Consider the following 23323-nt stretch of genomic DNA (forward strand, 5'->3'; position numbering starts at 1 on the left):
ATTCCAAAAACTACTAAAAACAGCTGCACTGGCAACTGTGAGACATTCTTTTGTTTTCACTTCACATGAGCGGTTACATTTGAAACTCGCTCAAAAGTAAAATTTTGACTTGGAACACAAAGCAAAAATCTCACCCAACGATGGTCCAAATCTAAAAAAAAACTGCTAAATTGGGGCACTTGTAAGTCCCCCACTAAAACTGAAAGTATCATTACCGTGTAAATATATTTATGCACTTATAATGGTAATTATGGTGTGTGACATATCAGAGTGGTCCAGGTCTCTCTGATGGATTACTTTTCTGAAGAACAACAACCACGAATCCAATTAAAGCCAAGGAACTTGACTGTCGCACACTCAAAGTAGACAGGAAGTAACCTGAGCCAAACAGGAGGGACTCAAATTAGACAAGGCTTGCTTGGAGAATGACATTTGACATAAGGCGCTCTTGATTCATGCATCAGTGCGCTTCACTATCAGGACCTTCAATCGCATTGGTGCGATGGTTTGTCTTTCGCCCTCTGTATTTTTTGCAACAGTCATTTTTGCTGGGGATGATGAACAATCACTGCCTTTTCAGAGATCCCATCACATTTTCCTCTGGAAGGAGTATTGCCAGGAACACTTCTAATCATTTCCTCACTGATTACAGGTACATTTTAAACTTCATGATGATGATTTGTTTTCAATGAGTGTCCATACTCATCCTTTTACTTGAGCAAATTTTTTCTCTGTTCTCCCTGTGGCGTGAGAGAGTGTTTACGTTCTGGAGTTGTTCATTTTGGGAAAGTACTTCCTCTTCAGCCTCTGTGACCCTGCCCACCCTCCCCCTATGGGTGGGCTGTGACCCTGTTAGCCTGCAGCCACCGCAGGTTGCAAGCACTCACCCTAAAACGTTTGCAATCCACGGCATGGACTTCACTACACTTTGTGCACTTTGCCCTCCTCCAGAATTCAGTAAGAACCTGCGGGCCACAGGTCAGTGGACCAAACCGAGGCGGACGATAAAAATAGTGAGTGATTCACAGGTCATCTAAAAATACCAGCTTCTGTCCGTTCTCATTTAGAAACGACTTAATTTCCAGGGCAGCCTTATGGGAACGTCTGCCCGGATGTCGCCAGAAACAAGAGTGTGTTTGCGAAAAAGGAGGCTTAGTGATGCCGATGTCCCTTTCCTCGCATGTAACCTCATACTGCTGAGAAAATGTCAGAGTGCACAAGAAAAAAGAGACTGCGGCCATCAGATTCTCCAGGGCCTTAAGGGGCCCCATGCCCTGACAAATAGAGCAGTCTGTCCTTATCTCTGCCATGGAAGAATTCCACCGTGACTGCGGCAGCGGCAGCGTCTTAAGACATGTGCTTTTTCAATATTGCAGCTCACACCTAGTCTAAAATTAGTCGAATTTAAAATGTTTTTTTTTTTTTTTTTTTTGCTCTATGTGTGGCTCCGATTACAACAGCACTATATTTAACAGTGCAGAGGAACATGATATGATCAAAGATGACAGGTACTTTTGCGCGCAATGCTCCAAAATATACCACCCCGCGCTCCAGAGACTAAGCAAAGAATGACAAGGCTGCAATTGAAGCTATTTGTGGAATTTGAGCGCAGGCATTACAAGCATGGAAAAATAGATGCACTTTTTTTTATTGCTGTGTCAAAAGCGGCCACCTGTCATCACCGCTGCAGATGAGCTGAGTCTTGGCTAACCGGGGTTTCCCACCGCAACACCTGCATCCACGCAGGAACAAGCGGTGAAAAGGAGCTACAGTAAAAGAGGAAATTACATCCTGTCCTTGCCAAATACTTTCAACGTTTATTGAGCTGGGAAGACATAAACAGTTGTGTTCGTACGAGGCCTACTTCGGTCCAGCGATTGAGGTTGCACTGATTGCAGTCAGTCGCCGAGCTCGGCCCCAAGAAGATAAATCGGATTGAATTTGATTCGACTGCTGACGCGGCGCCTTCACATTGTATCTCGACAAAGGCATGATGTAGAGCTCCTAAAAACAGGAAACGCATAATCATCACGGTGTAACTCAATCTTGTCTGCGGGTTATCAACCTGCAGTTGATGATTGCGAATCATTTTCATCTGCTGGTTTCAATCTCTCCTCTGCACTCACCTGCTGCCCACACAAGTTGCTCAGGTAGTGCAGCTTCCAAGGGGCGGTGCATCCATATAAGCCATGAGCAGGTTTCCAAGCCAACACTAGAGGTTACCTGCAATGAAAATTTAAGCAAACCATGAAAAGGCAGAATGGCGTTTAGCACATATGCCTCACATTTCCAAGGTTGCGGGTTCAAATATGGGCTTCCAATGTGGAGTTTGCATGTGCGTGCAGTGGGTTTACGGTGCAATCACTCCCGCTTCCTCCAAGATTCCAAAAACTTGCAAGTTAGGTTCGTTGAGGACACCTTATGTAAGTATGAGTGAGCGTGAATGCTCGTCTGTCGATTTATGCACTGCATTTGGCAGGCGACCAGTTTAGGCTGTACCTTGCCTCTTGCCTAAATTCCACTGCGGTGGGCTTCAGCTCACCCGCGATCCTAGTGCGGATAAGTATTATATCATTTACGAAGAGCTGCATTTGTGAGTCATATCTTTCTGGGATTTTTTTTTTTTGCCAAGTTGGTTTATAAATTAAGTTACAATGACAAAACATTTTTGGTCAGTCATACACAGACACAAATGATCGGGGTGGAAGTGATGATCTGTGATTGTCTGGCAGGCCAACTTTACATCATTCGCAAGTGGAGTTCTGCTTGCAGTTTCTTATAGACATACTTTGCATTCTTTGATCTTCTGCAAGGCTTCCAGCGAGTCTTATTTCTGTTTCCACAATGTCAATGACTGTGCATGCCTCTCCTGCACTGAATTTAAAGGGAATAAGTAGAGCTGCTTTCATTGACCAGGAAATAAGTTCCCATAATGGCGCAAATGCAAGTACACCCTGAACTGGTTGCAAGCTGATTGCATGGCACATATTGGCAAATAATCCTTCCCACTAGAGTCTCTAATAAACCTAACACTCATGTTTGTGAGAAGCAGTCGGAGTACACAAGGAAAACCCATTCAAGCAAGTAAATGTGCCCTGAAAAACATTTGGTGTGTGCAGGTTTTCATCCCTTCTTGTCTAATCACTGTCCTCTTCATCCATGTTGCCTCCATCCCGACGTTTCATCTTTGAAGCGTCAGAACATTTGAGAGATGAGTGCTCTATCTCCTTTTGAGAAGTGTTGCGTGAGACTGTGTGTGTGTGTGTGTGTGTGTGTGTGTGTGTGTGTGTGTGTGTGTGTGTGTGTGTGTGTGTGTAGTTTATCAGAGATTTACTCTCTCTTCTTCTGTGTGTGTGTGTGTGTGTGTGTGTGTGTGTGTGTGTGTGTGTGTGTGTGTGAGCGTGTTTTTTATTTTATTATTTTTTGTACAAGACACAGATGCCCCCCATTGGATGCAGCACAACTTATCTGTCGTTCAGAACAGTGTAGACCACCAAGCTCTCATCTGCTCTGAGGAGTAAAGGCGGCGAGATATGATAAAAGAGATGAAGTTCTGCTACGGGACCTGGTGGTACTCTGTCTGGCACATCTCGATGCTTCTGATAGGACGTCGTGATAAGTAACATGAAAGTGTCCTGTCATCAGCTTTTTTCTTCTCTCTTATCTGTCCCACAACAACACAGCAGCATCAATAAAAAAAAAAAAAATGTTGGCACGTTACTCCTTTTTCAGAAGTGAAGCTTGGCCCTGTCGATGGCTTTTCTACTGTTTGGTGAGCATATTCTCAGCCTCCTCACCTCTGGACTGCTTACAGCCTGGCATGACTCCTCATCCATTTTATGGCGCTTGTCCTCATTAGCGTAGCGGGTGAGCTGGAGTGTTTCCCAACTGACTGTGGGTGACAGGCGGGGTGTACCTTGGACTGCAACCAGTCACAAGGTACATGGAGATGATCATGTATTTTTGTCTTTTCAGTGTGGCCCTGATGCACCTTCCTCAAAAATAACTCAACAAAGACTCTGAGACATGTTTCTTTATGTTGTATGATCCAGGAATACACAAACTGAATCAGTAACCTGTCTTCAAGTAAAATAGCATTTCATGGCAAAATCAGCTTACAACAAAGAAAACCTGTCTATTTGGACAGTGTATTTGAACCTGATGCTGTCTGCTGGCGAGTGTACAGTCTGTAGAGGCACAGCTCTCACTTGAAGTTGGAAACACATGATTTTCTCTGAAAGGTGATCGAAGCTGACATCTTGGTCAAAGAATCATCATATTTATCACCATATATTAGCATTTTCAAAGCTACCAAATGCTGTCAAGATTCTATATTTTGCAAGAATGGGATGCAATAATGTGGTGTCGCTCACCTGGAAACATCCATTTTCTCTTGCCATTTATCTTGTTCAGTATCAGGCCAAAGTCAGACTACATCCTGGACTGGTCACCGGTCAACCGCAGGGCACAGAGAGACAGACAACCATTAACACTTATGTAGACACCATCAACGACTGGGAGTTGATCCTACACTGGCTGTGCGTAAATCATGGGAGTGAACAACTACATCATCATTGACGGACTTATGTAAAAATATACAAAATTTTGCACCCCAGCTAAAGAACATCTGCATTATTTTGAGGGCAAGTGTGCAAAGCAAGTTGTTGAAAACTCTATTGGTGAAATAAGCTCAACAAGAAAATGCATTTATCATGCATATCATGAATCGTGAGAAAATCAAGTCGAATCAACCCATGACTTAGAATAGATTGCAACATTTGAGACGTCACAGGACTGTAGTTGCTTTTTTAAGTGAAATAAATACAATGAGGCAGGAAGCAGCCACCACTCCCTGTCTTCGGGAACTTGGCACTTCTGTTTTCTTTTGGCTGAACCTTCTGTCTCCAAAACTCCACTGAGATTGGAAAAAGAGGAGAATGGACAACACTCAAAAAGACAAAGACACGATTAAAGAAAGGACCCTTGGTCGCAGTGTGTGTGCGTGTGTGTGTGTGTGTGTGTGTGTGTGTGTGTGTGTGTGTGTGTGTGTGTGTGTGTGTGTGCGTGCGCGCGTGTGTGTGTGTATGTGTGTGTCTGTGTGTGTGTGTGTGTGTGTGTGTGTGTGTGTGTGTAACCCTCTCCTCCCTCTTCTACCACGGATCTTGACCAATCACGTGCGGCTTTAACCGAAAGGGGGAAAAAACAGGAGGAAAAAAAAAGATAAATACAATGAGGCAGGAAGCAGCCACCACTCCCTGTCTTCGGGAACTTGGCACTTCTGTTTTCTTTTGGCTGAACCTTCTGTCTCCAAAACTCCACTGAGATTGGAAAAAGAGGAGAATGGACAACACTCAAAAAGACAAAGACACGATTAAAGAAAGGACCCTTGGTCGCAGTGTGTGTGCGTGTGTGTGTGTGTGTGTGTGTGTGTGTGTGTGTGTGTGTGTGTGTGTGTGTGTGTGTGCGTGCGCGCGTGTGTGTGTGTGTGTGTGTGTGTGTGTGCGCGCGCGTGTGTCACTACTTGCACATATTTCTAATGACGACTTTTTGCAGGATGACAGGGTGCTTGTTGACACAGCGCATGCTGAATGGATGTGTAACGTCTGCCGCTGTGCAGACATTTAAACGCGTCCCTATCAATGTTGTTATGATTACAAGCCACATCTCTCCGGGTCAGACCAAAGGAATGAGGTGGTCCTTATGAAAATAAACACGATCTGCGCCATGTATAACACCCTATTGTAAAGCATCAACCAATGACAACATAAATCCTCACCTATCCACCTTCAGGGCCTGGGATTGGAACGACTATTGTGATTGGTCACCGCAGTCGAGGCTTGTTGTGGAAACGCCGTGCGATTTGCCTCCCAGAAAACTATCTTTGTTTGGTTCTGACAGGGGGAATGTGTGGCTAAGCATCCATGTGGCATTTGGAGCAGCTCAAATGAGTCCCCTGCATTCGCACACACAAGCGCTTTGATCTTGCCGAGCAGGTGGGCGTCAGCTGTCGAAAAGAATGGGGGGATTCTTCCTTTTTAAAGGAAGCTTCCACGAATTTGTCATATGGTCCACGACAATCTGAGCACCATACCTGTTGCCAACATCAAGGTACTTTTATTCCCCTTCAGCAATTTAACGGCGCATTCTGGTTTCATAACACAGAGAGGCCGACCTGCCCCGTTGGCAGCAGGTCTCTGATCATCTCACTGATAAATTTGGCTCCAATAAAAACATACCAGGGCTAGCGCAACACCCGAGCTAAACAGACATTGCTGAGAAATACCAAACCCTAATATAAAACATTCAACGCGTTAAACTTGAATAAAGGCAGAATACTTGCAGATAGGGTTTGGTTTAAGTAGGGAGATAATTTCACCGGGAGTATGACCCTTGCACACATTGTCATTGTAAAAAAAAAAAAAAAAAAAACCTGAGAATGAAAAACTCAACATGAAACATCATTGAAGCATAAAGCGGCATCCTCAATCACAAGCAAGAATGGTTATAAGTTGTAACCAGAGTAACTGGAGTGAACCTCGAACCTGTTTTTTGGAAAGCTTTTTTTTTTTAAATACTCTGTGTAGTTTGACTCTGTAACAGATTATTTCTATTTTTATCCTTTCCAACGTTAAAATAATAATAATTATAATTCTCAAGTCAACCCATCCATAGCATTGAATATCACCGCATATATCAACCTCAAGTTGCGTTGTTTAACCCTGTAACTGTAATTTCTACATCTCAACAGCCCAGCCTTCAACACATTCAACATGTCATTAAAAAGATAAACTAACTCAAAGAAAACTATGCTTTTATCTGCCCTAAAACATTCAATACTGCTTTCTGTCAGGGTCTGTCCAAGCTTATGAAAGTGAATTGTACCTAATGAAGCAGACAACATGGAGATCCTCCTGATCATGACATGGGAAATGAATTTGGGAGGTTCCGTTGAAACTCAAGACAACCTGACAATGATATTTCCTGTGACCATTGAGTCTGTTCTTTGCCAGATCTGTGCCGTGATTAGCTGCTGGGAAGTGAGCGGATGGATACTTTTTAGAGTGAGGAGGAGGACAAGCTTGCAGAGAGAGAGAGAGAGAGAGAGAGAGAGAGAGAGAGAGAGAGAGAGAGAGAGAGAGAGAGAGAGAGAGAGAGAGAGAGAGAGAGAGAGAGAGAGAGAGAGATGGTATTTTGCATATGTTAGCATTCAGCCAGCATACTTATGTTCGACGAAATGATATGAAATGTTTGAACAAGAGAGAGAGAGAGAGAGAGAGAGAGAGAGAGCGAAAGAGAGAGAGAGACAGAGACACAGAGACAGAGACACAGAGACAGAGACACAGAGACACAGAGAGACAGAAAGAGACCAGAATAAGTCATTTCAAAATTCATTCCACCATTAATGTGACCAATATCCTCCCACAACCATGATTCATTTTAGGTACTGTATGGTTTTCTATTGGTGAAGAGCAGTGTTTTTTTGTCAAACATAGCTTTCAAGCGCGCCTTGAAAGTGAATTTTTAAACATGGTCTGATATCGTCCTCCATCGTGAATTAAGCTGAAACAGTCACAAGCGATAAAAAAACCAAAAACCCCTCAATCATCACAAGGCCTGCGGGATGGCTTTCTGGAGGTAAATTTACACTCAGATTGGCTAAAAGAAGAACCGGCAATTCCAATGGTGTGAGTGTTGCCAACAGCTGCACTTGAGGTTCTGAAGGCAAAATAATATGTGTGTGGCAACACATTGAAGCTGAAATCTGAAATAAATAAATAAATAAAATATAACAAACCCACAAACAACTGGAAACCGCTCAGCCAAGACACATGCTATGAAATGAAGACAAAAGACTGTTGGAATGAAATTATTTCCACTTCACTTAGGCTGTAAATATATGTCTGTGCTTATCATACTGTTTGGGCCTGCAGGGGAAACTTTGAAGGACCTGATGGCATGCCACTGTATTAGGAAGGAAATTAGGTAAATTAAGTCTCTACTGAAGGTCCAGGTCCAAAACTCACCGCCCACCACCGTATCATAACAATAACATGCATGGCAGCAGGGTTGAGTAGTGGTTTACGACACCTGCCTGACGGTCTAGCGGTCCTAAACTTGGCATGTTCTCCCTGACTGGGTCCAGCTCACCCTTGCCACGAATGAGGACATGCAGGGAAAATAGATGGATAATAATTCTATTATTAAACAATATACCGTATGCACGCTCCTTTTGCAGACTGTGTCATTGAATTTCGAGTATGACAAGTATGGTTCTGCTCTACATAAGCACATTTGGACAGAATAGGTGAGACAATTTAGACGGATATGTCTTTTTTCTAAATATCGAAATTAAAATTAGGAATCAATGAAGCGAGCAGTATTAACTTGGATCTCCCACTTGCATTGGTTCATGATTGACTGATGGCGCTTTGTGTGATTTAACAAACGTTCTCTGGCTGTGACATGAGGCCATCAGTCTTCCATATTGTGATTTCAAGGTGGCGTCTGAGTATTGGCTACTTTTATCCATCCAGCTTGTTGCTTCTGCACTGATGATGAGGTGATGTGTCTTTCCTGGCCAGGGGATTTCCTTCTTTCAGAAGTACTCAAAGTTATTAGTGTGGAGGAGGATCTGCTGCCAGTTCTAAGTTCTAAATAATATTCACTGTTCTCCTAAACGATCCAAAAAGTACATTCTCAAGAATAACTGCTTTTACGATATAATAAAATCACTTCAGATGAGATCTCACTTTACATTTGTTCACCTGAAAAAAAAAAAAACAATCTCCCAATGTTTCATTGTACCCACATCCACTACAACGCTTGCAAATTATGTAATAAGAGATTGAATATCGCATTTTGAGTGATTACGAACCTCTTGACTCACATGGACTTGAGTGAAGTGTTTTTCCTCAGGCTCTCTTTGGCTCTATAAAGCCCACACGGATGGATCACTTACGACTTGCTGAGACTTGTCCAGGTATAGTCACATGATTTAAACTGTAAATCGTAGTGGGCCGCAATTTGACAGCGCCAGATTAATGTACTTCATGACAAAGCCCTGTTTCAACTTTATGAGAAACATGGAAAATGACCTTGAAAGCAAAACGATTTTCATCTGTTAGTGTAAGGATTCAGTAACAAATTGAGGGACTGAGACACTTTAAAACGAGACTTTTGAAAAGAACAGTGATGGGAAGTGAAAGCGCCCACCTACACATATTTTGATATACTGCTGCAACCAGGAGTTTGAACGTGTGTGAAAACAAAGATGAATCTGACACTTGAGTATGAAAGGGCGGTTGTTTGTACATCGCTCCTTATCTGCCTATATCATGCATAGAAATATGCTTCAGAACAGTCTTTGATTCAAGATTCAAGAGCGCTTTATTGTCCCCACGGGGCAATTTGTGGTGCAGCCAGCAAGCCAGAGCCAGACAAACAATACAGAACTACAATCAACAATGACAGTAAATAGCTCAAATACATGACAATAATAGCTCAAATGAAATCATAAAAACAAACTAAAACGACAAAGACCACAGTGAGTGCAGTGTGCCTTAACTCTTTCACGCACCAATAACGATAACCTGTAACCTGATAACATGATAGGCTGTCCACTGTAGTCACCGCTGTCCCTGAAAGGGTGAAAATGCTAAAAGGGCTAAAAAGGAGGGTAAAAAGACTGAACAATGGTTCAAAATGCACACAGTCAATTAGGGCTGTGTAAAAGGCCAGTGGCCACAGCAACCCGGGACTTTTTTCTTTTTTTAACCTTTTTTTATACCTGCGCCCAGAATGAAGCAATTTGAATTCAGATGCCAGGGGATGCGTGGGATCTGATAAAACCTGCCTTGTTTTCATTGAGAGACCTGTTCTGATAGGAAAGCGTATGAACAAATTCACTAAAATAGGAGTAAAACATCTTCATAATATCATTTGTTGATGATCCATCATTCCAGCAGATTTTTCTTTTTTTTTTTTTGTGCATATAACCAACTCTGACCGTGTTTTCTCTGTCTATCTCACATCATTTCCATGAGTGCACTTTTGAGTAATGTGGTTTATAAAACAACAAGAGTGTAAAGTTCACATGCAGTATACGCATTTGAGTGCAGTTAAGAAATTCATCCAGCAAGTAAGCTGACGCTGAGAAACAACCGAGCAACAGAGACATTATCTAGTCCATGTTGAGTCATCCGGCTCATTTGTATTCTTGACATCGTGGGAACTCCTGAATGGAAAAAAATGTCATGTCCAACTTGCCTCGCTATTTCCTAACGATTTCAACAATTAAATCTAAAAAATGATTGGAACCTTGATTAGAAATGAACGACCTTCAAAAATATCAGCAAGAGCCACAAGAAAAACGATCATTCAGGTAAGAGCCAACCCAAACATCACACCAAAGGGATTTTCCGACCTCTCTTGCTGTGCCTGGGACACGTGCACGCTTCACCAATAAGAAGAAAACTCAGTCGACTAGGATTTCATGAAAGCATTGCTTGGAAGAAGACACTGCTTACAAAAAAGAACAAAGTACCTGCACAAACCTGGAGCATTTTAGAAGTCCATTTTGTGAACAGATGAGTCCAAAATTCCGGTGAATTGCAGCCTACCCTTGAAGTGGTTGCCTTTTAATTCATATCGACAAACAACCACTCACACTCACTTTCAAACCTGTGGACAATTTCGAGGATGGGTTGTTTCAGTTCAATTATTTTCCTACAGGAAAGAAAAAAAAAAAAAGAAAATCTGAACACATCGCAGGACAACCATTGTGAAAGGATTGCATTGGACCTCAGACATTCTGCTGCAGAAGACACTTACCTGGGATGAAAGGTCATTGAGGTCACTGTTTTTGCAAGCCCTCTGCTGGTTGACATTTCTGCTGCATTTAATCAAAACTACTGCACCCGGTTCCCTGTGACCAGGCAATAAATCAAACGTTGGGAGAGTTTTATAGCATGTCTTGTTTATTGCCTCAAATCATCAGCTGCTGTTTTGACCAAGAGGCGGAGGGGGGGTGACAACACTGTTTGCCAATATGGCCACAAGCAGGAGTAATTGGTAGTATTCACAGTTTGGGATGGCGGCCAAATTTGAGCAGTTCATCTGCCACCGTGAGCCGCGCTGCATGTGCATGTACGCCGGGCTCAAGTGCGACGGCCAATAGATGTGCAGGATTTCACGCTAAATTCTTCTCATATATCCTTTCTCTCTGCCCTGTCTTTAAGGCGCTACTTCTAAGCCTTCTTTTCTCTCAACCCCCCCACCCCACCCCCTGTTTTGTTATTTTACCTGGAGGTGCAGGTGTGAAAGGGTGAGGCTGTGGAAAAACATAAGAGCTTGTCATGAAGGAATCCACTGACCGACCTCTGCGTCTTGGCACACAATGACAAATGGCTTCACAATTTTCCACCTGAATGAGGGGCAACAAAGCACATTTCCACTAGCACTGTTCGGTCCAGCCAGTGAGAGTACAGTCCTCCTCTGTCGTCCTGTCGAACCAGCAGCACACAAAGCTGACAAAAACACACTCGTGCCTATCCACAAGAAGTGTTTCACATCACACGCTCATGAGCTCATCTCCGATGCAGGGCTGAATGAGGATGGATTTGACTGATAATTTGCAGACAAAAAAATTAAAACAACATAGATTTAAAGTGTCACGGGTGTTAAAGTGTGTGTGCCTCTTGTCTCCTTACTGGTAGCAAGGGCTCTCCCGCCAAGTGCCCTGTTTAGTTTGGCAGTCTTGAGAGAACACCACGTGCATGTTTTATCTTTTAATTTATGGTTTTACCAATAACTCCTTTCAAGTTTGTGTTTATCCTTCAGGATCCACAGCACCGCGGCGAAACCAGACAGACAGCTGGTGGATGTGCAAGAAACCGTAGACGCTTTAATGGACTTTGCAACTGCATTGCATCATGCGCAAAAGCCATTCAACACGAACCACACACACAATCTGTCAAAAGGCTTTTGAGTGGGAATTCCTAAAACGGGATTATTTGCTCCTGACCAACTGCAGCACGTGATTGCCTTCGTTTACCACAATCTCTAGATTGTGACCGTCGGGCGTCCGCAAGGTTGCGGACAGAATCGGACTGAATCGGACCCCACAAACGTAGACTCTGGAAAGTTGATCTAACTAAAATATTTCTTTACAAAAATAAATGCAAGGCCGACAAAGTACAAATAATGACGCTGGACAACAAGCCAGGATGAATGCGAAGAAAACAAAAAGCGTTCGCAGAAGACAAGCAAAAACACAAATGAAAATAGCTTGTGACAAAAGTACAAGAAAGACCAAACCGCGTGGAGAACAAACCCGGGATACACTTTAACACACCAAAAACGACTTACTTGAATAACGGAGCAAACATAAATCAAGGCAAAAGTCAAAAACGGAACGAGAGTAACAGGAGAACGTCTAGACAAAATGCACATGAAGAAAGACTTGAGCAAGGCAAAATTATTCGACAGGTTGACCGTGGGTCCATGAGGTCCTAAAATAGTCCCAACAATTGCGACGCCAGGCAGGTTCGCAGCAGAAAAACCGGGAACGCCTCTGCCACCTATTGGACACTAACAGAACGCAATCATGACAGTGACCTCAAAGACAATGGGAATAAACAAAAAAACAAACAAACAACTAAAGAAATAATCAAATGAATGAATACATAGATTCATTTATCGCTTTTCATACATAACAAAAAGGAACATAAATAAATAGATTCCATCCAGGTCATTTCTTTCTCACAGCAATGAAGTTGCGTACAACGGCACTGCTCTGCTTTAGTTGTTTCATCTCTCATCACAGAAGTAAATTAAAAAAACTATACCTGTATATATATATATATATATATATAAAAAAAATCCTCGTCTCAGGGTTTTCTCCGGGTACTCCGGTTTCCTCCCACATTCCAAAAACATGCAATGCAACGATCAGCTCATCAGCAAGCTCTGTCGAGGCCTGAACAATTGAATCAGGTGTGTTGGAGTAGGGAGGGACCTAAAACAGGCAGGATATGGCTCTCGAGGAACTGGAGTTCCCTACCCCTGCTCTAAAGTCTCCCGAGGTTTGAGTGTGAGCACGGATGGTTGTTTGTCTCTATGTGCCTTGCGATTGGCTGGCAACCGGTTCAGGGTGTCCACCGCCTACTGCCCGAAGATGGCTGGGATAGGCTCCAGCACCCCCACGAGCCTTGTGAGGATAAAGCGTATCAGAAAATGGATGGATGGATATACTAAAGAGAGAGTTGCACAATTGTCTCACACTTGTGTGGCCAGGGCGAGCCACTCAAAAAACAGGGTGCGCAAAGTGTGGTGTGGATCTTGCACAGGCGATATTTATCAAGTCACATGAGAACTGTTTTATATTGTGAAATAAAATGCATGATATGTCTTCTTTAATCAATTACCGTCTCATGATGTCTCATGTGCGTAATCATAGTTAAAACAGCATTCAACGACATATACACAAAAGCCCATTCGAACAACTTGCACAATCTCATGAGAACTCAGATATCGTGATGCTCGGTTGAGTGATGCGCCCAGAGAGGTATTCGTTTAGCGACAGAGATGTGCAACTGAGTTAGCATTAGACTAAGATGCAGTTTTAATAGTACTCACTGACCAAAGTGACCACATTAAGAAACAGCTCACAGCACGATGCCGTGCATTTCTATACCACTCCAGACTAGATAGATAGATACATAGATAGACAGATAGATAGATAGATAGACAGATAGACAGACAGACAGACAGACAGATAGATAGATAGATAGATAGATAGATAGATAGATAGATAGATAGATAGATAGATAGATAGATAGATAGATAGATAGATAGATAGATAGATAGATAGATAGATAGATAGATAGATAGATAGATAGATAGATAGATAGATAGATAGATAGATAGATAGATAGATAGATAGATAGATAGATAGATAGATAGATAGATAGATCGAAAACAGTGGACTGTATGGCATCCGTCCTGTTAAAAATGTCTGAAAGTCATCTGAATCATCTTCCCAGGCACCTCAGATGCACATGATATTTGTCAGAGGAATCCATCCATCTTTTGGAGAATGCCGCTGCTGGTAATTCCTGCTAACCAGTGTTTTCACTACTGATTGAATTGCTTCCAAAGCAGAGAGGAATGTTTCATGTGGAAGCTATGGAAATGAACCAATTGACCTTTTGCCTGACCCCAAAGATCTCTACGCCCTGTGGGAGAACAAACTGTCAAGCGGCACCAGAGTCGGGAAATCAAAGGGGGAGCGCTACGCTGTTATTAGCGCAATGGCACTGTGAGACATGCCGACACTCCGCTCCTGCATGGCTTGAGATCACAGAAGATAACAGCCAATTCTAATTAGGTGAGGTGTAGTTTATCATCAATAATAGTATGAAGGTAGGCAGTAATAATACAATACAAGCTGATGAATGCGTATTGAGCATGTGAGTATGTGTGTCCTGGCGGGGCAGTCCGGCTGGGTGATTATGTCCTATAGGGATAACCTGTCACAGTGCTGAGAGCTTAATTGATGCCTCATGCTTTTCGGTGGGCAATTATGGCGCCCAAATGTCAAGCCCTAATTTGTGACTGTGTAATGTGGACACACACACACACACACACACACACACACACACACACACACACACACACACACACACACACACACACACACACACACACAAGCCAGCGGAAGGGGTGACACGACTTCTCCACAGGGATTCGCTCACAGGTTTGTTCAGCAGATGTGCTAGCTTAGAACATAGCAGCTCAAATACTGTCAGAGTTTACGTCATGAATCAGTCACAACAATGCAACACGTTTTATTAAAACTTTTTTTTTTGTTAGATGAAATCATTTAATGTACAATAAAATCCAAACCTTTGTTCTAAATATGAAGATACAGTACATCTTCTGTTTGAATCGGTTGCTTATTTATGGCCTCGTACTTACACAAAGATATTGAATTTGTTCTCAAAATGAGCACGCTAAAAATACAAATCAAAGATTAGCTGTTGATAGTTTTCTTTAAAATGCAGAACAATCAAGAAAAAAAAGATTTTAAAACATTATTATTATTATTATTATTATTTTTAGGGGACAAAAATATTTTTGGTCACTTATGTGATGTTTATTACTGTCCCTTCAAGACATCAGGTCAGGTTAGTTTCAACATCCCCAAAGACCATTTGATAATGTTTGTGAACAAAATGTGCCAGGCTTTTAATTATGGACTAACCCTGCCCTAAACTCAATCTATGACAAGTGTTTAGGGTTGCGCCACCAGATATTCCCCAAAGGTTTTTTTTTTTTGGACCCATTTCCTTAAAAAGCACCACACTGATCCAGCAGAATTTGTGCATGAAAAGGATGCATCGAATGCATGTTGCAAACAGTTGGACAAAAAAAACGCCTGCTGTCGTCTGGTAACCACTTCTAAGGGGGCAGACTGGCAAGCAAAGCTCCAACATAAGGTTTGCGGTGGGCATTTTCTCACAGGTATCTATAAAATGTTTGGTTGGCTTGACTTACAGTACGTTAGCCACTCCTAATGTCCAGCCTGCTGAGAGACCACAATGTCAGGATTTTTATGATTGACTCAACTTACTGATTGAAATGTAAAATCAGGTAAAAATGTTGTGTTTCATTGTCACAAGGATCTAGTTTTGAATGTCTGCTTGGCCCTTTTTTTGTAGACAGTTTGAATGTTTTCCCTGTAAATATGTCAGCTTTCTCCAGGTAGTCTGGCTTCCGCCCACAATCCAACAACATACATGTTTGGTTAATTGACTCTCAATTATCCATAGGTATGAAATATTATGATTGACTGGAGACAAATTCGGGTTGTATGGTCATTTCATGGCAATATTTTTCCCCCCATGGTTATTTTGTCACATGTGAGGACTCAGGACCTTTATTCATTGGAACCTAAGGTACTTTTGCAGTATGAATATTTGTCAATAATTTTCTTGTATCTAACAATGGCTGCTTTCTACTCATGTCTCCATGGAGATGGAGATAGAAATGCGAACAGAGGAGCATACTTTCCACTGGAGCAAGCCGGCAACTTGAAATGTGTCAGTAAATCAGGTATGCTGCTCTAATTGCTCCTCGCAGATGTCAGACCACAAAGTCCTGTCCTGTCAACGACTACACCAAAAGAGTAGAACTCAAACTCGGTGAAATGCGGCCGCAAATGCACGATGGATGTTTGTTGGGGAAAGGATGAATGGATCGCACAGTGCTTGACACCTCTGGCTGCTGATGTCAAATGGATAAAGCTACACTTAAACTGTTGGTGTAATCCATATAAACACACACATGCAACTCCATGTGACATTTACCTGCAAAATGAGCACACTTCAAAGAGCCCTAAATCAATAGTCACAGGATTCAATTGGCATAAAACAAACTCTCAGAAGGGGCTCCAGGTGAGCTTCTCGGTACCTCCCTGTCCTCCTAAACACTGCAATTTAAATATAGAAGTGATGCTCCTGGATCACTGGGGCCAGACAACAAAGCAGGCTATATTATTTCCTCCCTCCTCCCGCTAAGTCTCGGCCTCAACAACGGGTCTGAGATCAGACTCTTTGAGGGAACACCTGTCAGGGTGGACGATCGCTGATTTCCACACCTGCCTGTGTACTCACTTTGCACACACACACGCACAGACACACACACGCACACACACGTACACGCCAAAGCACGCATGTGCACAAACTTGATTGGGTTTCAAGAGCCCTTCAAGGCCACCGCTGAGGAGGTGATGAAAGTCAGGGAGCGTCCATGAGGCTTGGGAGAGAGGCTTTAAGTGTTTTGAACAAGTAGTTACACACCACCTGGAGGAGCTGAAGCACAAGGGCCAGGTAGATTCCAAAACATTCACTGGCAATATCCATCCTTCATGTGTAACTTAGATGTGATGCGTAGCGAGGGGGAGGTAAACCTCTCATTAAAGAACTCTATTATGCAAAGGTAATAGCCTCACATTTATTGCATAGTTAACTCAAGGACAAAGTGTAAACAAACATGCAAAGAAATATATATATCAATGAGCCTCCATTTATAGCTCCAGCTGTCTCTTACTGATAACAGGTTTACAGGATAATAAATGGATGTGTGATGTCAATATAATTCTTGGGTTTGTCTTGTTTTTTTTCTGGTATCAAACGGTTGCAAATAACTCATTAAAGCAACAAAGTAGCATAAAGCCTTTTGTAGGATACTGTGTTCTTTGGATCGCTTGAAGAGATGGGACTGGAAAGGAATGATGAACACACCCCTTCCATCACTTCTATTGTGTGAAGTGAAAGAAAGATGAGTAGTGACATTACCACATTAGAGTTGTGTCTCACGATAGGCATGCGTGTGTTTACACAGCGGAGAGGGGAGGTCCACACGCACGCAGGTGATAATTCCGGTTGCATGTTGCTGACATTAATCGATGACAGGGGTGTGTTGATGTTCAAGGTGTGCAAGTGGGAAAGTCCCAGAGTATCACGCAGTGGAAGTACAGAGAGAGAGCCAGAGAGAGAGAGAGAGAGAGAGAGAGAGAGAGAGAGAGAGAGAGAGAGAGAGAGACAGAGAGATACAGAGAGAGAGAGAGAGAGAGAACTGTCAGGAGGCTTTGCTCCCCCCCTCGCTCGCCATCACGCACATACATCACAGGCTGAGCTTTCAAGCTTCAGTAAGGATCTGCTCTCGACCGAGGAGGAAACAGCACGGTTATGATATGAGAATGTGGAGTCCTAAAAATATATCACTCAGACGTTCATCTTTTGTTTTTTTTCTTACTACCGACGAGTTCATACACGAACCTCCTACAACACTATTACCATTTTGGTTACTTCTTTTATCGACATGAGTGAAAATATGAGAAACCGCCTCTCAGTATGACACAGTGCGATTCTTCACGAGTACAAACTCCAATCACTTAAATACGTACCTATTGCTCAATTAAGCATTCTTCAACAGTGTCGATAATAACCATAACGGTAATGATACATTTCATCAGAAGTGAGCAATATTATCTATATGGAAGCAGACTTTGTGATGCAGCTCTTATATTGGATCTCATGAGACTGTGCAAGTTTCTTTCCTTTATGATTGTTGCAACGAGGACACACGTTGCGAGAGATACAGTCTTCTTATTTTGTAAAATAAAAACAGTTTAACTTTCATTGTAAAAATAATCTGGCAGCAGAGGTCACCTAATCTTTAGCACTCTGACCTCCACTTTTATTCAGCCACTAACTTCTCAGACCTGCTGTCGAGGTCACCATTGTAATTGGCCTATTCAGCCTATGGTGGACTTTGAGGTTTTTATGTGTGTATCAACTCTATATGAGCTGCGCCCAAGAATGATGGAGCCCATGAAGAAACACAACATTGATCTTGTAAACAGGTTTATATGTTGAAACTGTGGATGATAAAGGCAACCAATCAAAGTGTTTCTTTTACAAATGGCTTTCGAAAGTAACCATGGGCGTCAGTTAGCTTCGATTCTCACGGTGAAACACATCATGATCACATTCGTATTTATTGTTTGACATCAAAAACCTGTAAGGGATCTTGCTGATGACACACACGGTTGGTCTGTAACTGTGCCACATTTTTAATTGTAACTTGTACTTGTGGTGAAATGCATTGAGAACATTAGGGGGACGATTAAAAATGTCACTAACATTGATCATATTCTTGGTGGCCTGACAGTATTGTGGAGCTTTTCAATGGATAGAAGACAGTAATTGTACAGTGTTTCAGTCTTTACATAATTCATACACTTTCTAGTGGTTTCTCTATGCTGCATGTATCTAAATGTAAAAAATATATTCTCAAATAAATAAATATATAACATAAATATATGTATCTAAAAGGAATAAATAAATCAGTACACTTTAGCTCTTCTTTAAAAAAAAGTCACTGTTTTCCTTCAAAGTCCTCCTGAACAGCGCAAAGCACACAAACAAACACATTCCCACACGCTCATCAGATGTCCCAGAGGACAAGGCCGTTCCGGCTTGGACTCCCATTCTATTGCAGGTACTTTGAGGTTCTTCCGTCCACACGGACAAACGGCCCCCTCATGTTGAGCGTGCAGACTGACAGAGTCAGACAGTCTCGCCTGTCTGTGGCTGCTGAGAGATGCCCGTGCATTCCTAGAAGGGGCCCGGGTGCCTTTATCCCCACCGGCTGTACCAATGTCCTCCAGCCTGCACAGCCTGCATCCGTCCCCACTCACTTGCTGCCTGTGTGGAAAGGGTGGCAGCAGCTTTTCCCGCTCTGAACCGGACCTTGGCAGGTTTCAGCTATGACCCAGGATGTCCCTGTATAGCTCTGGCACGCGATCAGGGTCAACGGGCCTGGGCAAGAAGTGTGTAAATTTTTGATGCCGCCTGGATTTAGTCCCATCCCTCGGTGTCCCGTCTTTATTTAAAGCCACAAAATAACGCGTCCCTTTGTCTCCGTGTTTGTAGAGGTTGGACGAGTATGTGTTGTACCAGTTCTCCTCAAACTGCTCTCGAAAGACACATTCAGCTGTCAGCTTCTCCTGACAACAAAAGGAAAACAACTTTTAAACATTTTTTTCCAAATACAAAACCTCAAAATGCGTGGAGTTTAACATTGTGCAGCTTCTCCACGCATACAGTATGCACTTCAACATCGTTACTTCCAATTGAATGGAAACATTTATTCAATTGAAGTTGTAGAATGTCAGTACTTTACAATGTACAATAATTTATTGTGCATGTATTTAGCTACTGATTCAGCGAGCTGTACATCAGTGAAAAAAAATAGCATGTTGAATTTTATTTTGTAAAGTGGCTGCACATAATAGAATCATCTGGATTTAGATTTTTTAAAAGTAGATGTAGAGTCTACTTTAGCATGTACTGTGATTCAGTTTGTTTTGTTTTGTGCAACCATTTGACAAAAAAAGTGAGTACATTCAACACAGCATATTTTTCAGCAGTGTACTTGAAAGTTAGTAAAAGCATTTATCTATCTATAAAAGCTTATAAAGGTACTTACAGAGCCATATAGCTCTCCTTTGTCATTCATTCCCAAATAGAGTCCACTGTCCACTCCTCGGATGCTTATTAGGCCAACAGCAAGGCTTATAAATTCCAAAATACCTGGAAATGTAACAGCACATGACAGTCAGTATAAGATATCAGTCATGTTTCAAACTACATGACAACTACCAAATGAGACCCGTTTTAATTACAGACTAGACAAGTATGACTGATGTATTTTTGGGGTTGGTTATCAAATTCACATTTTAACATTGCAGTACGCTTATCTCTTTTAGATCAGGATAAATATCAATGTACCGAAACGACTGTGGTCCTTTCTCGTCCCTTGCACGGTGCCATCCGGAAGTATTTCCAGATGGAAACCAGTCCTGCAATACAACTGCCTCCTCCTCAGGATCCCTTTGAGGTGCGTTAAATCCGCGGCCGAGCTGCGGGACAGTCCGTCCCCCGGTAAGAGTTGCTCCCCGAGCAGGGTCGGTGGACTGTCCACGATTGGGGTCAAGAGGAAATGGGACCCGACGTGCGCGATACCGTCGATGCCGTGCAGGACGCCACTAAGTTCCCCGAGAGAAGCAGTAGAAGCAGCAACAGAAGCAGCCATCGCGAAGTTCACAGAGGAGCACACTTGGCGTGGATCCTGACCGCCTCGATCACTTATTCCATGTTGTGCAAGGATTCTTCGCCACTGTCCACGTTCTGCAAATACACGCTTCTTCCTGTCTCTCTGTCTTGCTCGCTCTCTCGCTCGCTCGCTCGCTCTCTTTTACCACTCCTCACGCTGCGTACCTGCTGGATGCCTCTGTGGGTCCATGGGGTGGGGTGGGGTGGGTGGCGGAGGGGATTTAAGGATGCGTACAAACTGCAGTGCGGGCAGGTAGGTAAGCTCCTGGGAGGTTTGCGCTCAGTGGCAGGCAAGGTAAAGCAGGTGCAAAAGCAGAGACGTAGGAATGGGCGGGGCTGTCACACTTGAGACGAGCTCTGGCCGGACTGCAGCCCCCACCCCGTCACTTCTCCCCTGCTCGAGCGACCCATGAAGCCACGAACAAAGGTTGAGAATGAACCCTCTATTTTTGCCAATAATATTTATCAATGATCACCCGTTGGTGAATTTCCCCACGAGGGATTAAGAATAATTTAAAGAACAAGTACATAGACGACAACATCACAACACCGTAAGAGCAGACTGGAGTTAATTTACACCACATTCCAAGTGATAAAGTAGTAAATGTGACAAGGAATATAGGCCATGAGTCACCAAACGTTTTGAAACTGAGAACTACAGTACTTCTTGGATACTGATTAATGCAAAGGTCCACGAGTTTCATACTCACTTCTGAAATAACAAATTAGCTCAAGCTGCCTTTAAAGTGCAAGTCACCGCAAATATTTTCTTTACATTAAAATGTTGTGTACACCCATGGTAGTCGAAAAATTGTATTCTGATTGGTGTTGCATTTGTGGACTAGGAATTAAGAGGCAAAATCTACGCTGTTTTATCTATCTCAAGGGGCGGCCATTTTGCCAGTTGCTGTCGACTGAAAATGACATTACAGTTGCTCAGGGCTTTTTTTGTTTTTTTTGGAAAGCAGAGTTGATTTTCACTGACCACCCCCAAGCCTGATTAACTCCAGTCTGTTTGATTGAGAAAATCACTTCAATAGAACCTGTCATAACAAAATTAAGTTGGCCAAAAGATCTCTAAAAGGAGAATAAAATACCTCTATCCCACCAAACACATATCAATCTGGAAAGGAGTAAAAAGACATTCCTCAAGCTTTTCAACTCAAAGGTTCCATGGTGAGAGCCATTATCCACAAATGGAGAAAATATGGAACATTGGTGAACCTTCCCAGGAGTGGCCGGCCAACAACAATTACCCCAAGAGCACATCAACGACTCATCCAGGAGGTCACAAAGAAATCCAGGAGAACTCCAAAAGAACTGTGGGCCCTCTCAATTAAGGTCAGTTTTCATTACGCAACAATAAGGAAGAGACTGGACAAAAACGGCATCCATGTCAGAGTTTCAAGGCAAAACCCACTGTTGAGCGAAAAGAACAAAAGGATCATCTTGCTTTAAAAACAAAAAACAAAAAAAAAACCAAAACAAAACAAAACGTCAGAATAGTTCCCAAGACTTTTGGTACAATATTGTATGGACTGATGAGACAAATGTTTACCTTTTTAGAAGGTATGTGTCTTGTTACATCTGGTGTCAATGTAACAGTATTTCAGAAAAAAAAGAACATCAACCTCTCAATGGTTTAAAAAAAAAATAGAGTTTTGGAGTAGCGCAGTCAAAGACTGGACTTGAACTACAACTACAAATGTTTAAAACCAGTTTGTAATGCAACAACAATCACATAAATCACATAAATCTGTCAAGCAAATGCAGTAGTACCTTAATTTACAGGTATAATTTGTTCTGTGACCAAGCTGATAATGTAATTTATTTATTTAAAAATAATATTGTTTATTGAAATACAATGAAAGCAAAACCAACAGCTGTAGTGTTGTATGTGTGCCTTCAAGGGGTGTGGCTTCGAGAGTGATGTCAGGAAGTCCTAATGCAAGCTTCTGGATGTGTGTTTTGGCTTGCTGTAGCTGTTTGCTCATGTTTTATTTTCATACTTATGTGATTCCCATTCAACAGCTGAAAGTGCATAATCAACTGTCACTCCATAAAAGTAAGCAACATGTACTACTACGCCATATCAGTGCAAAAAATACTATAACCTATCCAAAAAATTTAATTATGTTCGTCTGTTCTTCTTCAGAACTACTACCAACAAAAAGAGCCTGAACAACTTGTGGAGTGTGCGTGTCACAATGCTCAGGCGGCACTTTCAACATATTGGCAACCAATCTCAAAACACACATCACTTTGATGGGTTGATATATGTAATTATGTTCCTGAAAAAAATAAATAAGGGGTGTGAAAATATGTGATCAAAGCGGCACATCAAAGGCAAGCCAAAATGTGGGTGTAGGGGTTATGCACCTAATGCTCCCCGGTTCCACCCCCTTTCCCCCCCCCCCCACCCCAAAAAAAAAAAAAAAAAAATACTACACTAGGCTCTGTTGATTGTGAACTGCTTTTGGGTGCCCTCTAGTGATTGCAGTGCCCAGACCTGGTGCTTTTTTTGCTCATGTCTTTGGCCAGACCTGGATGGCACTAAATTTCTTGAATTTCAATGAAAACAAGAAGTTATGGTGTTTGGTCCCAGAGGCCCTTGTCCATCCCATCCTGTGGACTTGGGCCCC

The 23323-nt window shown here is 42.5% G+C and overlaps 1 protein-coding gene across 1 annotated transcript; it reads right to left on the reverse strand.

Annotated features, from left to right (window-relative positions):
* Positions 1-18411: 18411 nt before the first annotated feature.
* Positions 18412-21793, reverse strand: fgf20b (fibroblast growth factor 20b). Its single transcript, XM_019883880.1, has 3 exons — positions 20358-21793; positions 20056-20159; positions 18412-19573 (listed from the first exon to the last, which is right to left on the reverse strand). The coding sequence occupies exons 1-3, from the start codon at positions 20659-20661 to the stop codon at positions 19328-19330; spliced, it is 654 nt and encodes a 217-aa protein (XP_019739439.1). The 5' UTR covers positions 20662-21793; the 3' UTR covers positions 18412-19327.
* Between the last annotated feature and the right edge of the window lie 1530 nt (positions 21794-23323).

Source organism: Hippocampus comes, unplaced genomic scaffold, assembly GCF_001891065.2.
Source record: "Hippocampus comes isolate QL1 unplaced genomic scaffold, H_comes_QL1_v1.1 scaffold156, whole genome shotgun sequence".
Classification (NCBI taxonomy): domain Eukaryota; kingdom Metazoa; phylum Chordata; class Actinopteri; order Syngnathiformes; family Syngnathidae; genus Hippocampus; species Hippocampus comes.